The following is a 13,372-nucleotide window of genomic DNA, read 5'->3' as shown; positions in this document are numbered from 1 at the left end:
GTTCGATTGCGGTACCTCATGTAGCCACATCATTATTGGTGGTGGCACCGATGCTAGTGTCAGCGTTTCTTTCTTAAAGATAACATTGACTGATACCGTCCAAAGATGAGTAATGGATCACCCAGAGCCAATAAATATGAGAAAGTGCAGAGACAGTGAAGACTTCGAGGCTAGAAATAAAGAAGATAGTGTGCTTCACTTCAGTGCTTCGAAGTGTGAACATTTTACATTCTTCTCTGAAACAACATATGCTGAAAATAGACAACATATGCATGATATATGACTGACGACTCGCACAACCACCTGGCTATGCATCCAAGGATGGAAGACACCTGTGAACTAATACCCATCCCAAGCAAAAATAATTCCTTTCCTGAAGTAATTCACTGAAGACTACTGTGGTAGGACCTGTTACCAACTATAGTATATGAGTACCACTCTCATAAATTACATACGCAGCCGTCCTCAGCATCACATGCAACAAACGACTTACTCTGGCAGGTCCCTGTTACATTGAAATATATATCTACTCAAAACACACGTACCATACTCCACTTACCACAGTCGAGCTATGAACACTCCCCCTATCCACATAACAATACTATAATGCAAGTGTCTATATTTGTTTGTTCTTGTTTGACTTCTATACATTCCTGAACTGAACGAGATGAAAATTCTGTTGTACTCACGGTGTGCACTTTAAGGTTTTAAGTGGTAAATATATATATATATATATATATATATATATATATATATATATATATATATACACATGTATATATATATATATATATATATATATATATATATATATATATATATATATATATATATATATATATATATATATATATCTCAAAGTTGCAGGAGGATCCCAATTCTCTCTGTGTAAATATAGTGTTGCGAATTCGCGCCCGCCGGCGTGCGATCGGCAACGTAACTCGAATCGTGGCACGTCACCCACCGGATGGACAATTCAGTCGTGACCCTCTTGGAACAACGCCGGGAGCTAGTCACGGGTGGGTCTTTCGACCTCACCACAATCTTGCCAATCGGCCACCCGCGTAGGATAGGGTTGTTCGCCAAACTCGACCTACCTAAGTACCTACACGGATGGTTAATTGGGCGATCGTACCTCGCCGCAGGTCGACTTCGGACACGAACCGCTTAAGCGGTTCGTTCCATACTGCAGAGATAACCGAACGGAGTTATCGTCGACCTCGAAGGTTCAGATTAGTTACCGGGAGCTTACACCCACGACCAATCTCTTACGCGATGCAGGATGGAGAGTCAACAAAAGGAAGGAGACGAAGCAAAGCGGGAACAATTGAACAAGCACATTTATTTCACACACGCAGACAGCAGAGAAGGCACGTATTCAGTCACAGTAATGATAATAAAAGGCACGTATTCAAGCACAGAACGAAACAGTAAAAGAGAGATACTACCAACTCCGACCGACACACAGCAACACTTACACAGTTTTACTTAACAGACGGCGCCACCACAAGCATTTACACAAAAAGCAAAGGAAAAAGAAAGCCACCCTCACAGGTGAGGAGGCAGACAGGTCCGCAGACCAAATGTACGTGAATCCTGGAGGATCGGCCAGGTCCACAAGACCGGGGAGGTCTTACCCGCGTCCTCGTGATGCGATGGCGGGCAAGCCGCAATGTTCGCGCCGCTGCGCCCCGACTCCGTGCCCTGGCGTGGTCGGCGAGTCCTCTCCGGCATGCTCTGTGCGAGCGGTCTTGTTGGCACCACGTTTAGAGTGGGGGAGGAACGGGGGCCCCCTCGGCAATATCTCAGCGCGAGTGGGGGGGGGGGGGGGGAAATCGTTGATGCTCAGGGAGAGGGGTATGGCTGGCTGGCCTGGATCCCGCGACGAGTCGAGCGACCCCCACACCGCAACCTCGTCGCCGTCCGCCGTCTTCCCTGTAACTCCTCCGCAACTTCTCTCCAAGCTCAACTTAACCCTCTTTTAGTTCCACACTCCCGCCCGCGAGTCGCCTTGCGCTCGTATCTTTATAGGTCTCAGGAGGAGCCGATATGCAAATATACGGATCAAAACGCGATTGGAGGCGGGGCCACGCCACCCTCTGTTCAGCCATTGGTCGGGCAAAAAGGGGCGTGAACCTCTCTTGATCCGCATATTTGCATAAATGGACTTCACATACACGCGCTTGGAGGCGGGGCCAAGCCGCCTCGCGTTCGCCCATTGGACGGAGGGGAAGTGGGCGTGAAGCATTTTGGATCCGAATTTTCCCCTCGGAAAGGCCGCCATTCGCGCTCGCGGCTCGGTGCGTTTGGCACCAATCGCCGAACAGGCCCTCGACAGCCCGACATTCAGTGTTCACAGGTGGTGCGGTTGTTGGTTGTGAAGGAGAAAGGCGAAGGTGGTGGAGGGCTTTCTGTGGTGGTTTGATGGTTATGGTGTCGTTTGGGAATGGCGGTGAAGCGATGTTTGCGGGATGGAGTTGTGAAGGTAAAGGTAGTGGCTGTTTGCGTTGTTGGCAGCTTAATGGTCGAAAATAACAATAGAGAAAGAAAAAAATGGCGAACTCAAAGCGTCGCAGCCCGGATGAATCACATAAATTCCCTCTATACAACGGGTGTGGGCTAACTACACATGGACTTATCGAGATATCTCACCTGAGGACTCTTTATGGTGTAATGCGAATTTCCACAACCGAAACACTAGTATAGCGCCACTAATAGTGGGAGGGAGTATTACAAGTCATATGAAATGATTCCAATTCTTGGGGAATTAACCCATCTGTAAGAATGGGTTATTCCCCACTAACAACAACAATATGAAGTCAAAATTACAAAAGTTCCTCTTTTGCCTTTAATTTCCACGATTCAACAAAGAGTTATTTTCAATCATATTCAATCATGAAGTACTTGTGCCATACATTCTCTTTACGAACCCTTCCAGTCTTGATTCATAAAACAAGCTGCATTGAAACCATTTATAAGCATAACAATAAAGACTTTCGAACAATCCATGTTGTGAAATTCATTTTACTTTCTGCAGCAAAGGTAGTGGGGGGAAATATGTTTGATTGACTATATTGTTGCGAATTCGCACCCGCCGGCGTGCGAACGGCCACGTAACTCGAATCGCGGCACGTCGCCCACCGGACGGACAATTCTGTCGTGACCCTCTCGGACTAACGCCGGGAGCTAGTCACGGGCGGGCCTTTCGGCCTCACCACAATCGTTCCAATCGGCCCCCCGCGTGGGATAGGGTTGTTCGCCAAACTCGACCTACCTAAGTACCCACACGGAGGGTAGACCGGGCGATCGCACCTCTCCGCAGGTCGACTCCGGACACGGGCCACTTAAGCGACCCGTTCCGTACTATCGGGATAACCGAGCGGTGTTATCGTCGGCCTCGACGGTTCCGATTAATTATCTCCGCTCTTCCAAAACCGCCTCTGCCGAGACCGACTCGACCAAAGCTGACTCTACTCTCCGATTCGCCTTGCGCTCGGCGCTTTATAGGCCAGCAGGAGAACCCATATGCAAATTTCTGGATCAGAACGAGCTCGGGGGTGAAGCCACGCTCGCCTATTGGACGGAGAAAAAGGGGCGTGAACCTCCCCTGATCCTAGAATTTGCATATCTCGATTCTACACCGACGCGCCTGGAGGCGGGGCCAAACCGCCCCGCGCTTGCTGATTGGACGGATCAGAAGTGGGCGTGTAGCATTCCTGATCCGAATTCTCCTCGGAAAGGCCGCATTTTGCACTCGCAGCTCGGCGCGCGTCCCGTACGAGCCCAGGACAGCCTGACGCTCCGTGCTCACAGGTGGTGTGGGAATGGCCGCAGAAGGAGAGAGGTGAAGGTGGTGGAGGGTTTATGGTGGTGGTTTATGGCCATGGTGCCGTTTCGAATGGCGGTGATGCGATGTTTGTGGGAGCGATTTGTGAAGGTAAAGATCGTGGCTGTTGGCGTTGTTGTTGTTGTTGTGAAGCGGAGTTGCGGTTGGTGGTTGTTGTGTGATGGCGTTTGAGACGTGGTTGGTTCAAAATAAAGATAGAACAGAAAAACGACTATCTCAAAGCATCGCAGCCCGAATGAATCACATTTATTCCCTCTAAACGACGGGTTTGGGCTAACTACACATGAACTTACAGAGATATCTCACATACGGGACCTGAATGGTGGTTTGCAAATTTCCACAACCGTAACAATATTTTGGTATCTAAGAATCCAGTGAATGCTCTACAGGTGTTTGAAAGTGTCGATGGTGTACACAATTTTTCCGACCATACAGCACCTCAGTGTGTAGTATTTTGAAAGTGAAGGTTTCATAATGAGGCCAGGATTTAAAGTTCAGTGAAAGCAGTCGGAAAGTAAATTGGAAGTTTGCATCTGTAAGAGATGTAGATTGCACAAAAGTATATTGCGTGAGCATCCGTGTTGGGAAAGATTATGAGTGCAACATCATACAACTACATATTAGTTCATTTCATGATGATATTGTACGTGTAATGATAAGGATAGCAGATTCGGTTATTCCTGGACAGAGATCACCAACATATTGTTGCGGATTCGCGCCCGCCGGCGTGCGAACGGCCACGTAACTCGAATCGCGGCACGTCGCCCACCGGACGGACAATCCAGTGGTGATCCTCTCGGACTAACGCCGGGAACTAGTCACGGGTGGACCTTTCGGTCTCACCACGATCGTGCCAATCGGCCCCCGCGTGGGATAGGGTTGCTCGCCAAATTCGACCTACCTAAGTACCCACACGGAGGGTAGACCGGGCGATCGCACCTTGCCGCAGGTCGACTTCGGACACGGGCCACTTTAAGCGACCCGTTCCGTACTATCGGGATAACCGAGCGGTGTTATTCGTCGGCCTCGACGGTTCGATTAATTATCGGGCGTTTTAGCCCACGACCAACCCTTTACGTGAAGCAAGATGGAGATTCAATGAAAGAAAAGACGAAGCGAAGCGGGAAAACAGTTCAACATAATTCACATTTATTTCGCGATGAACGGAAAGCACACATATACAATTCCACCAAAAGCACATGTAAAAGAAGAAGACAATGCAATATTACACAAAAAGCAAATGCAACAATGCAGATCTATCCGACTACCGAGCACACGGCAACACTTATACAATTTTACTTCACAGACGGCGCCGACAACACATGTACCCAAAACAAAAGAAAAAGAACCACCCTCAAGGATGAGGCGGGCCTGGGGCCGAGACCGGGTCGGGCCTACCCGTCTGATGATGAGACGCGAAGTGGCGGTGGTGCCTCAACTCCGCGGGCCTCGCGGACAGTGTCTGGTAGGGGGTGGGAAAGGGGCCCCCTTTGTCGCACTATCTCAGCGCGGGGGGAAACAGGAGGGGGGTTGTTGATGCTCGGGGGGTGGCGGATATCACCCTGACTCGGGTCCCGCGGCGAGCGTCTCCTCCTCAACCTCGGTCGCGTTGCTGGCCTCTCCCTCTGCAGCTCCCGGCACCGACGCGAGCACCCCCTCATCCGCCTTCGCCGCCGCCACCTCTCCACAGCTCCGTCTACTCGCCCTCTCCGTCTCCTCTCTTGGCTCGTCCCAACTCTTCACTCTTGACTTCTCCCACTTCTTTCCAGCTCCACCGACGACTCTCTTGAACTCCGCACAACTGCCTTTACTGACGAACGCAGCCGTTTATATAAGCCCCGTGGCTTCGCTCTTTCACCCTTGACCCTCTGCCTCCGACCCTTCACCTCTCGAACTGGCTCCCCATTGGACCGAGGAAAAGTGGGCGTGAATGCTTTTTGATCCATGAATTTGCATATAGCGTCCTCACTCCAACGCCCTGGAGGCGGGGCCAAATCGCCCACGCTCTCCGATTGGACGGAACAAAAGTGGGCGTGAGTCGTTTTTGATCCGTTTTCTGCGGAAAGTCCGTGATGTTTTTGAATACGCTGCTCGGTGCATGCCCTGCACGAGTCCAGTATCGGTGCCCACGAGTGGCGCGAGATGGTGTGGATGCGATGGTGGCGAGTTGTGACGGTAAAGGTCGTGGCGGTTGTGGTGAAGCGGCGTTGTGGTTGGTGGTTGTTGTTGTGAAGCGGCGTTGTGGTTGGTGGTTGTTGTTGTGAAGCGGCGTTGTGGTTGGTGGTTGTTGTTGTGAAGCGGCGTTGTGGTTGGTGGTTGTTGTTGTGAAGCGGCGTTGTGGTTGGTGGTTGTTGTGTGATGGCTGTTGAGACGTGGTTGGTGGTGGTAATAATGGCGGCTGGTCCAAAATAAAGATAGTAAAAGAAAAACGGCTATCCTGAAGAGTCGCAGCCCGAGTGAATGACATTTATTCCCTCTAGACAACGGGTTTGGGCCTAACTACACATATACTTACAGAGATATCTCACCTAAGGGACCTGAATGGTGGTTTGTGAATTTCGTCAACCACAACAATATAATGTGCTACTTGGTTGGAACAGGTATATTGAGGAATAGGGGAGCACTATTTTGATACAAGGTATTGATGGAGAATGGACGTCCTAAAGATGGTTTACTTTTTGAACTGAAACGCAAGACTATGGCAAAGTATTAAAAGGTGTGTAAAATGGTAATTACACATTCAGAGCAGACAAGTGTGATAAAATGGCCACTGCAGTTATAGAGGCTAACTGAAAGTCGTTCTGGGCTGAGATAAGAAAGTATAGAAAGAAAACAAATGTTCGTGGATGGTATTAAGAGTCAAGAAAATATTGCAGAAATATTTGCCACAAAATTTGAAAGGTTATTCAGGGTGTCCACAAATTACCGTTTCAAATTCAAACCACAAGAAGGATTTCAAGAAATGGGATACAACGATGTGGTTTGCTGCGTGTTAAAGAACATTTCTCAAAGTTTTATTGCCTTTTTCCTAATTTTGAGGAGTCTCTTCACACATGCGATGTTACATTTCACTACAAATGGTGTCCCCATAAGAAAAAGCGCAGTGTTGCCTGGTTTATAGAGACCAAATCAGATGCACAGGTTCATCAAAGCTTCGGAACAACCGACAGAAGAAAAAAAAAAGACTCGTGAGTGGCACAAAAAGTTGATGGAGAATCGTAACATCCTGCAGAGGAAGGATCAACCGAACAAGTACAAATGGTGAGGACATTACATGAACATGTTCGTGAGTCGTTTGAGTGCAGTCCCCATAACTCCATTCCGATTCAGATGATGATCTTAACAAATCAAGGCAATGTTTTTTCACACGCAGCAAACCACATCATTGCATCCCATTTCTTTTTTTTTTAATTACGATTTGAATTTGGAACAGTAATTTGTGGACACCATGTATAATGGTGTGGGCTTTAATATTGCAAATATGGAGCAACTTGTGGAAAGGAATAATTGTACTGTGCAGGGAGGATAACAGTTGTACAATGTGATCATGTTATTGGGGGTAAGGAAATAATGAATGCTATTCTAAAGTTAAATTATTTAAAAACCGAGATGTCACCAGAATAACGTCTGACCATATTAGACATGCAAAAGGGTACAATAAGTGAATATTTGGCAATGCTGTCTACATCGATGCTCTGGCATAGGATGTCACCTGACAGCATGCTCAGCAGCACAATGGGGTGCAGCCAGTTCCAAATTGTTTTTAAAATACCCATTCTTCTTTTTTAAAATATCCATTAATTCTAAGGCTGAGGTTAAGATGGAATGGTGATTATACTGATTATTTCACTGTATCACATGGTGTTACAGAGGGTGCAGTTATTTCTCCATGTGTGTTTTGTGTGTGCATTGATAGGTTACTTTCTACATGAGTTCACGATTAATGGGAAGGGATGTTAGGTATGCAATGTATTTGCTGGAGAATTTGCATATGCAGATGATCTGACACTGTTGTCACTGAGCGTTTCTTGCATCGTGAGATGGTGAATATTTGCATTGATTATATGCTTCACAATTTAATGTTCAGTTTATTTATGAAGAGTCAATTTATAGTGTTCCGTTGTAATGTTAAGGACGTGATGGATCCAGGGATATACATGGATAAAGAAGGACACACAAGGAACTTTGGCGCATGAGGATGCCACTTGGCTTCGCTTTTAAAAATAATTTTAAACATCTCCATCAGATCTCATCGCACTTGTCTCCTTTATAATGTAAAAAGTCCTCTCTCTTTCAATCAATCCTCATAGCTCAGTCGAACTAGCCCTGGCATCAATCTATCAATATAGTTGCTTGATGCTGAACCACCCAGATGGGGCCTCACTAAATTCCTGTACAGTGATAACATTACTTGATTAAAAATTTATAAACCCCTACAAATACAACCTAAAACCCTGCTAGCTTTACCTATAGCTGCCTCGCACTGCCCTGTCTGCTCAGCCCCACACACCTGTATCTCTTACCACCCCCAGACCCTTCTCCAGTGTGAAGTACTCCAAGATTGCCCCGTGCATCATGTAATCTCTTTTCATTATTCTTACCCATCCCAAGCACCTGACATTTCTTTACGTTAAACTGTATCTGTCAATCTTTTGCCCAATCTATTAAAGTGTCTAGACGTTCCTGAATCTGATCACCATCCTCTCTGCTATCTACCTTACCTCCAAGCTTCATGTCATCTGCAACTTCAGGAAGGCGACTCTTAATCCCCGTCCAAATCGTTTATTTAAATTGCGAATAATAATGGTCCCAGTGCTTACCCCTGAGGTTCCAGACGACTTAAATCTTCCCAATTAATGATCACGATTAATGGGTAGTTAATTAATGTCCTTGAAGTCATTCATTTCGGTCATTGTTTAACAAGTAATATTTATGTATTTGATATATACACGTGTGTTGGAGACTTTAACGACAGTGCATTATATTTTTTGTATAATTTTAGATGTTTGCAAATTCATATAACAAGATTATTCCGTTTCAGAAATAATGTTGCAGTATAAAGTCATGTAAAAGACTTTATACTGCAACATATCTATTCGTAGAGTCTGGAAAAACCCACGGCAAACACAATGTCGTTTTCTCTCTCTCACAATCACATGTGTGAGAGGATCCTGAGTCGCATTGTTTATCTTTTGAAAAAAAATGCTTTAAATTCTACTCATGATACAGTGTCATGCATTTCTGGCACGAGCCAGGTGGGTGGTGCTCATTCTGTGATGGGAATATTCGGTTTTTACAAGAAAAGTATGGGACGGAGTTTTAACAAATTGAAGGCAGTATGGAGCGGGAGGAGTGAAGCGAAAAGGATAGTTGAACAGATTAAGGAGTTAGTTCAAATGAGACATCGTCATAGGTTTGGCAATAGAATTCTGAACGAGGCAGAGTGTAAGGATCTGATATACAGTATTATTTGTGTAAATGTTAAAGGATTCTTCTGTCATGTTGAAGTCTTGATTTTTTTTTGTGGGGGGGGGGGAGGGAGGGTTCCTTCCGGGTGAACTGTTTTGTCTATAATAATGTCGTTAGATTATAAATTACGGTGCAAATTATTTACTTTCTTTGGATTTGTATGTTGATTGTAAGCTTGTGTCTTATTTTGATCAAAGGACTTTTTTATGAATACTCATGAATCAAGACAAAATTAATGAATTAATTGGTCTTCACGTTCGTTCACACGTTCCAGCTGGTTTTCGGATATTCCATCACCATCTCAAAAAGTGCATCCATTGACTCATTTATTTAAAAAGCAAACGGATTGAACTCTGTTTTGGGTTCAAAAGTTCAAATCATTTTGACCTTCACAGTTCTGTCCTTTGATCCTCACAGACTCCATTTTAGATACCAAGTTGATTCCCTTTCATGTTCAAAAGGCTCAATCTAAAATAAACCCAATACGGCCACTTGTAACCCATTATATCACTGCGATAATTTAGGACTGTCACTCATTTTACCAGACCGAACTTTTCTCCAGACTCCAGATATTGAGGCAGAAGTTGTTTGTCTGTCTGAATGGAGGAAAGTAAATATAAAAGTACAAATTGTTTAAAAGGCTCGGGGGGGGGGGGGGAGGAGGGAAACTCATTCAAACAAGGCTCATGGAGGAGCTTGAACACAAACACCGTTAAATGAATTACAAGGAAATTATTAGATGGACAAATCAACAAAGGATACGGGGATTTAAACCTCAGATCCCCCAGCTTCATGAGCTTAGTGTTCAGATTCATTGCTTGGAGATCAAACTGGATAAGCCCAAGACCCATACGAGCACCTTTTTGGAGAAACATGTTGAGGAACATGCAGCTGCGTCCCTGGATCGTTTCGTTATTTGGAAAGGTTTTCATCATGACGACCACGGCAGTAAACACATCGACAGGATATTGAAGGATCAATCCAAGGAAAACCTCTGAGGTAAGGATCAGAGTTTGGGAAATTAAGTTAGTGACCTTGGGATATACAGCAAATAGTTCACAAAGCGAAAAAAAAATTGATGGAAGGATGTTTCTTGGCACATTCTTCGGCTTTCAATTCAAAAGAAACTTCACCTGATTTGCACAGAAATGAAAGAACTTGTATTCCCATCGCAGGAATTTCGGCTTCTAAGATGTAATTCGTCAACAACTTCAGGATTGTTCTGAAAACACACATCAGAGGACCCATTGTCACGATATGCATCAAAGCTCCAACACAACAAAAGAACAAGTAATTGTCACATTATGATGATGCCAATTTCGATTAAAATTGTTTTCACTGATGCTTTCCCCACTTCTTCCTTCTGATTCAAAACCAAAGTTTGAGGAAACATTTGTTCCTGGTTCAACCACCGATTCTTCCTTCCTAACTTCCCCTCAATATCACGCACACAAACACGATACATGATTATACATATTATATGTGATTTCTGATAGTTATACATCATATATTATATTCACACTTATTGATACATGATTTTGTATGTATATGTATATATATATATATATATATATATATATATATATATATATATATATATATATATATATATATGTACACACACACACACACACACACACACACACACACACACACACACACACACACACACACACACACACACACATATACACACACACACACACACACACACACACACACACACACACACACACACACACACACACACACACTGTTCATATAGTGTCGGTGCTGCTGAAACGGTTTTTTGAAAAGGGTTACACTTGTTGATTTGCCATTGCCTTCCCAGCATTGTTTGCCCATGCTCTATCCTTTTTAAATGCTGAGCGACAAGAAAGAGGAAGGAAGCAGCACATACCTTTTTATTTTTTTTTAAAGTCTTCGGTATAACTTGCTGATTCGAACCGAGGTTTGACCTCCAAAACTCAGAGTCGACACTCCCTCCAACCATTATGCTACTTAGCCTGATTATATATTCTATCATTTATACATAGCCTACGCTAAAAAAATAATCACATACCAGTATACAGGGAGTACATAAAGTCCTTGTGCAACTTTGAACTTTTATAACATATGATGAACCCATGAGAGTGCATGAAAGCATCATTTATCAAGTTTTTACAAAATACAGTTCAAATTTTTAGGCTTCAACATAACTGCAACCTTTTGTAATACATCGTTCAATCTGATTTTCCAGCTTGTTGAGAATATTTTCCAGTTGCTGCTGAGTAATTTCATGAATTGCATTTGTGATCGTAGCCCCAAGTTCATCAAAAGAACTTGGTTTTGATTGTAAACAAGAGAGTTAGCATAGCCTCATAACAAAATAGTCTAATGAGGAATGGTCAAGTGAAAGAGGTGGCCAAGCAATTGGTCTATGTACACCGATCCACTTGTCTGGGAAGACATCATTCAAGAACCGTCACATATTTGAAGCAGAGTCGCAGGAAGCCTTGTCTTGCTGATATAGAGTGGTATGCGAAATAATTAATCACCGAATTTCAGGAACAAACATATCCCACAACATTATTAAGTGAAGTTCCACAGTAACTGATACTTTTCCAAAAACTGAAAGGCTCAATGATGCATTGAATGAACTACCACAACTGAAAGGACTCTCAGGGAGGAGAGATGATGTGAAGCAGGACGAGAAACAGCTATGTCAGGTCAGGTATGGGAGCATGCACCAGAGCAGCACGTTGCTACGTCCACTTCCTGCTGTTACTCCAGGGACCTCCGTCTGGCCACCCCCATCTCCTTGAGATGCTGATCAATGCTGCAACCACGAGGCACGTGGTTGGCCCATTGGCCTCCTCCACTCATGAAGCTCCCTCACTGAGAGTATCTGGTGAGCAGGATCACCATCAGGAAAATGAGCCACGTGTCTATACAGCCGCATCTGACGCTCACGGACTATGCAGGCAACAAATCTCATTTGAGTCTCTCTTAGCAACCGCTCGTTCGACACAAAGTCTGACCAGCGATAGCCAAGGATTCTCCGAAGAGACCTGGTACCAAAGGAATTAAGTTGCCATCTCAGATCCCTGGTCAGAGTCCAAGTCTCGCATCCATAGAGCAAGACTGGAAGCACCAAGGACCTGAAGACTCAGACTTTCATCCTCCCGCAAAGGTACCGGCAGCGCCACACCCCATGATCCAGTGAATCCATGACTCCCCAGGCCTGACCCAGATGTCTCTTGACCTCCAGCTCACAGCCAGCAGAGACATTAACATCACTGCCAAGGCAAGGGAATCTCTCTGTGACCTCAACATCCTCACCACAAACAGGTACAAACAAGAAAGCAGCAACCAAGATGTCATTGAAAGCCTGGATCTTAGTTTTGACCAAAGAAACCCGTAATCCCAGTGGCTCAGACTCCTCATTCAGCACCTTGAGGACCCCCAAAAGGATATCTAGAGTCTCCGCAAAGATGACTGCATCATTTACGAAATCAACGTCAGGGACCTTGACATTCCCAAACGATGCACCGCAGCTTGATCTCTCCGACATCCTCCTCAGAATTCAGTCCATACAAGCGCTGAAAAGTGTGGGGGCCAGTACACACCCCTGACAAACTCCAGTAACAACTGAAAATAAGTCAGAATAAGTCAGCAGAGCACAGAACTGCATGCAATCACACGGGTACAGCATTTCCACCAGCCTTGAGAAGTTTAGATCACTTGCAGTACCAGGCACCACCACATCTCACAGCACTCTCATATGATCACTCTCAGTACCAGGTACCACCACATCTCACAACACTCTCAGATGATCACTCTGTACCAGGTACCATCACATCTCACAGCACTCTCAGTACCAGAATATAGTTTAGTTCAGACTTGAGATTGTTCAGTTTTGGCGGCACCAAACACGAAGACCAAGAATCCTCCAGAGAACATCCCGATTCACCGAATCGAATGTTTTGCAGAGATCAACATCGGCTGCAAGCAGCCCCTGCCGAAACTCTTGTATGCGTTCAGTGAGGACCCAAAGAGCAAGGATACGGTCAATCG

The 13,372-nt window shown here is 45.0% G+C and overlaps 1 protein-coding gene across 6 annotated transcripts in view; it reads right to left on the bottom strand.

Annotated features, from left to right (window-relative positions):
- LRRK2 (leucine rich repeat kinase 2) overlaps nt 1-13,372 on the bottom strand; it is a 266,308-nt gene that overhangs the window by 239,879 nt on the left and 13,057 nt on the right. For all 6 annotated transcript variants that reach the window (XR_015061544.1, XR_015061545.1, XR_015061546.1 and 3 more), the window contains exons 4-5: nt 10,450-10,538; nt 10,176-10,310 (exon numbers count right to left, since the gene is read on the bottom strand). Coding sequence is in view for 3 of the 6 variants with exons in the window: in XM_085894632.1 (XP_085750758.1) it covers nt 10,176-10,310; nt 10,450-10,538 (224 nt within the window). In the remaining 3 variants the exon portion in view is untranslated. The remainder of the gene's footprint in view (nt 1-10,175; nt 10,311-10,449; nt 10,539-13,372) is intronic.

The sequence above is a fragment of the Eptatretus burgeri genome, chromosome 9 (genome assembly GCF_056783735.1).
Source record: "Eptatretus burgeri isolate ZD-2024b chromosome 9, Ebu_testis_v1, whole genome shotgun sequence".
NCBI lineage: Eukaryota > Metazoa > Chordata > Myxini > Myxiniformes > Myxinidae > Eptatretus > Eptatretus burgeri.
Note: the sequence above shows the minus strand (reverse complement) of the source record. Positions and strands in the feature narration are given on the sequence as shown.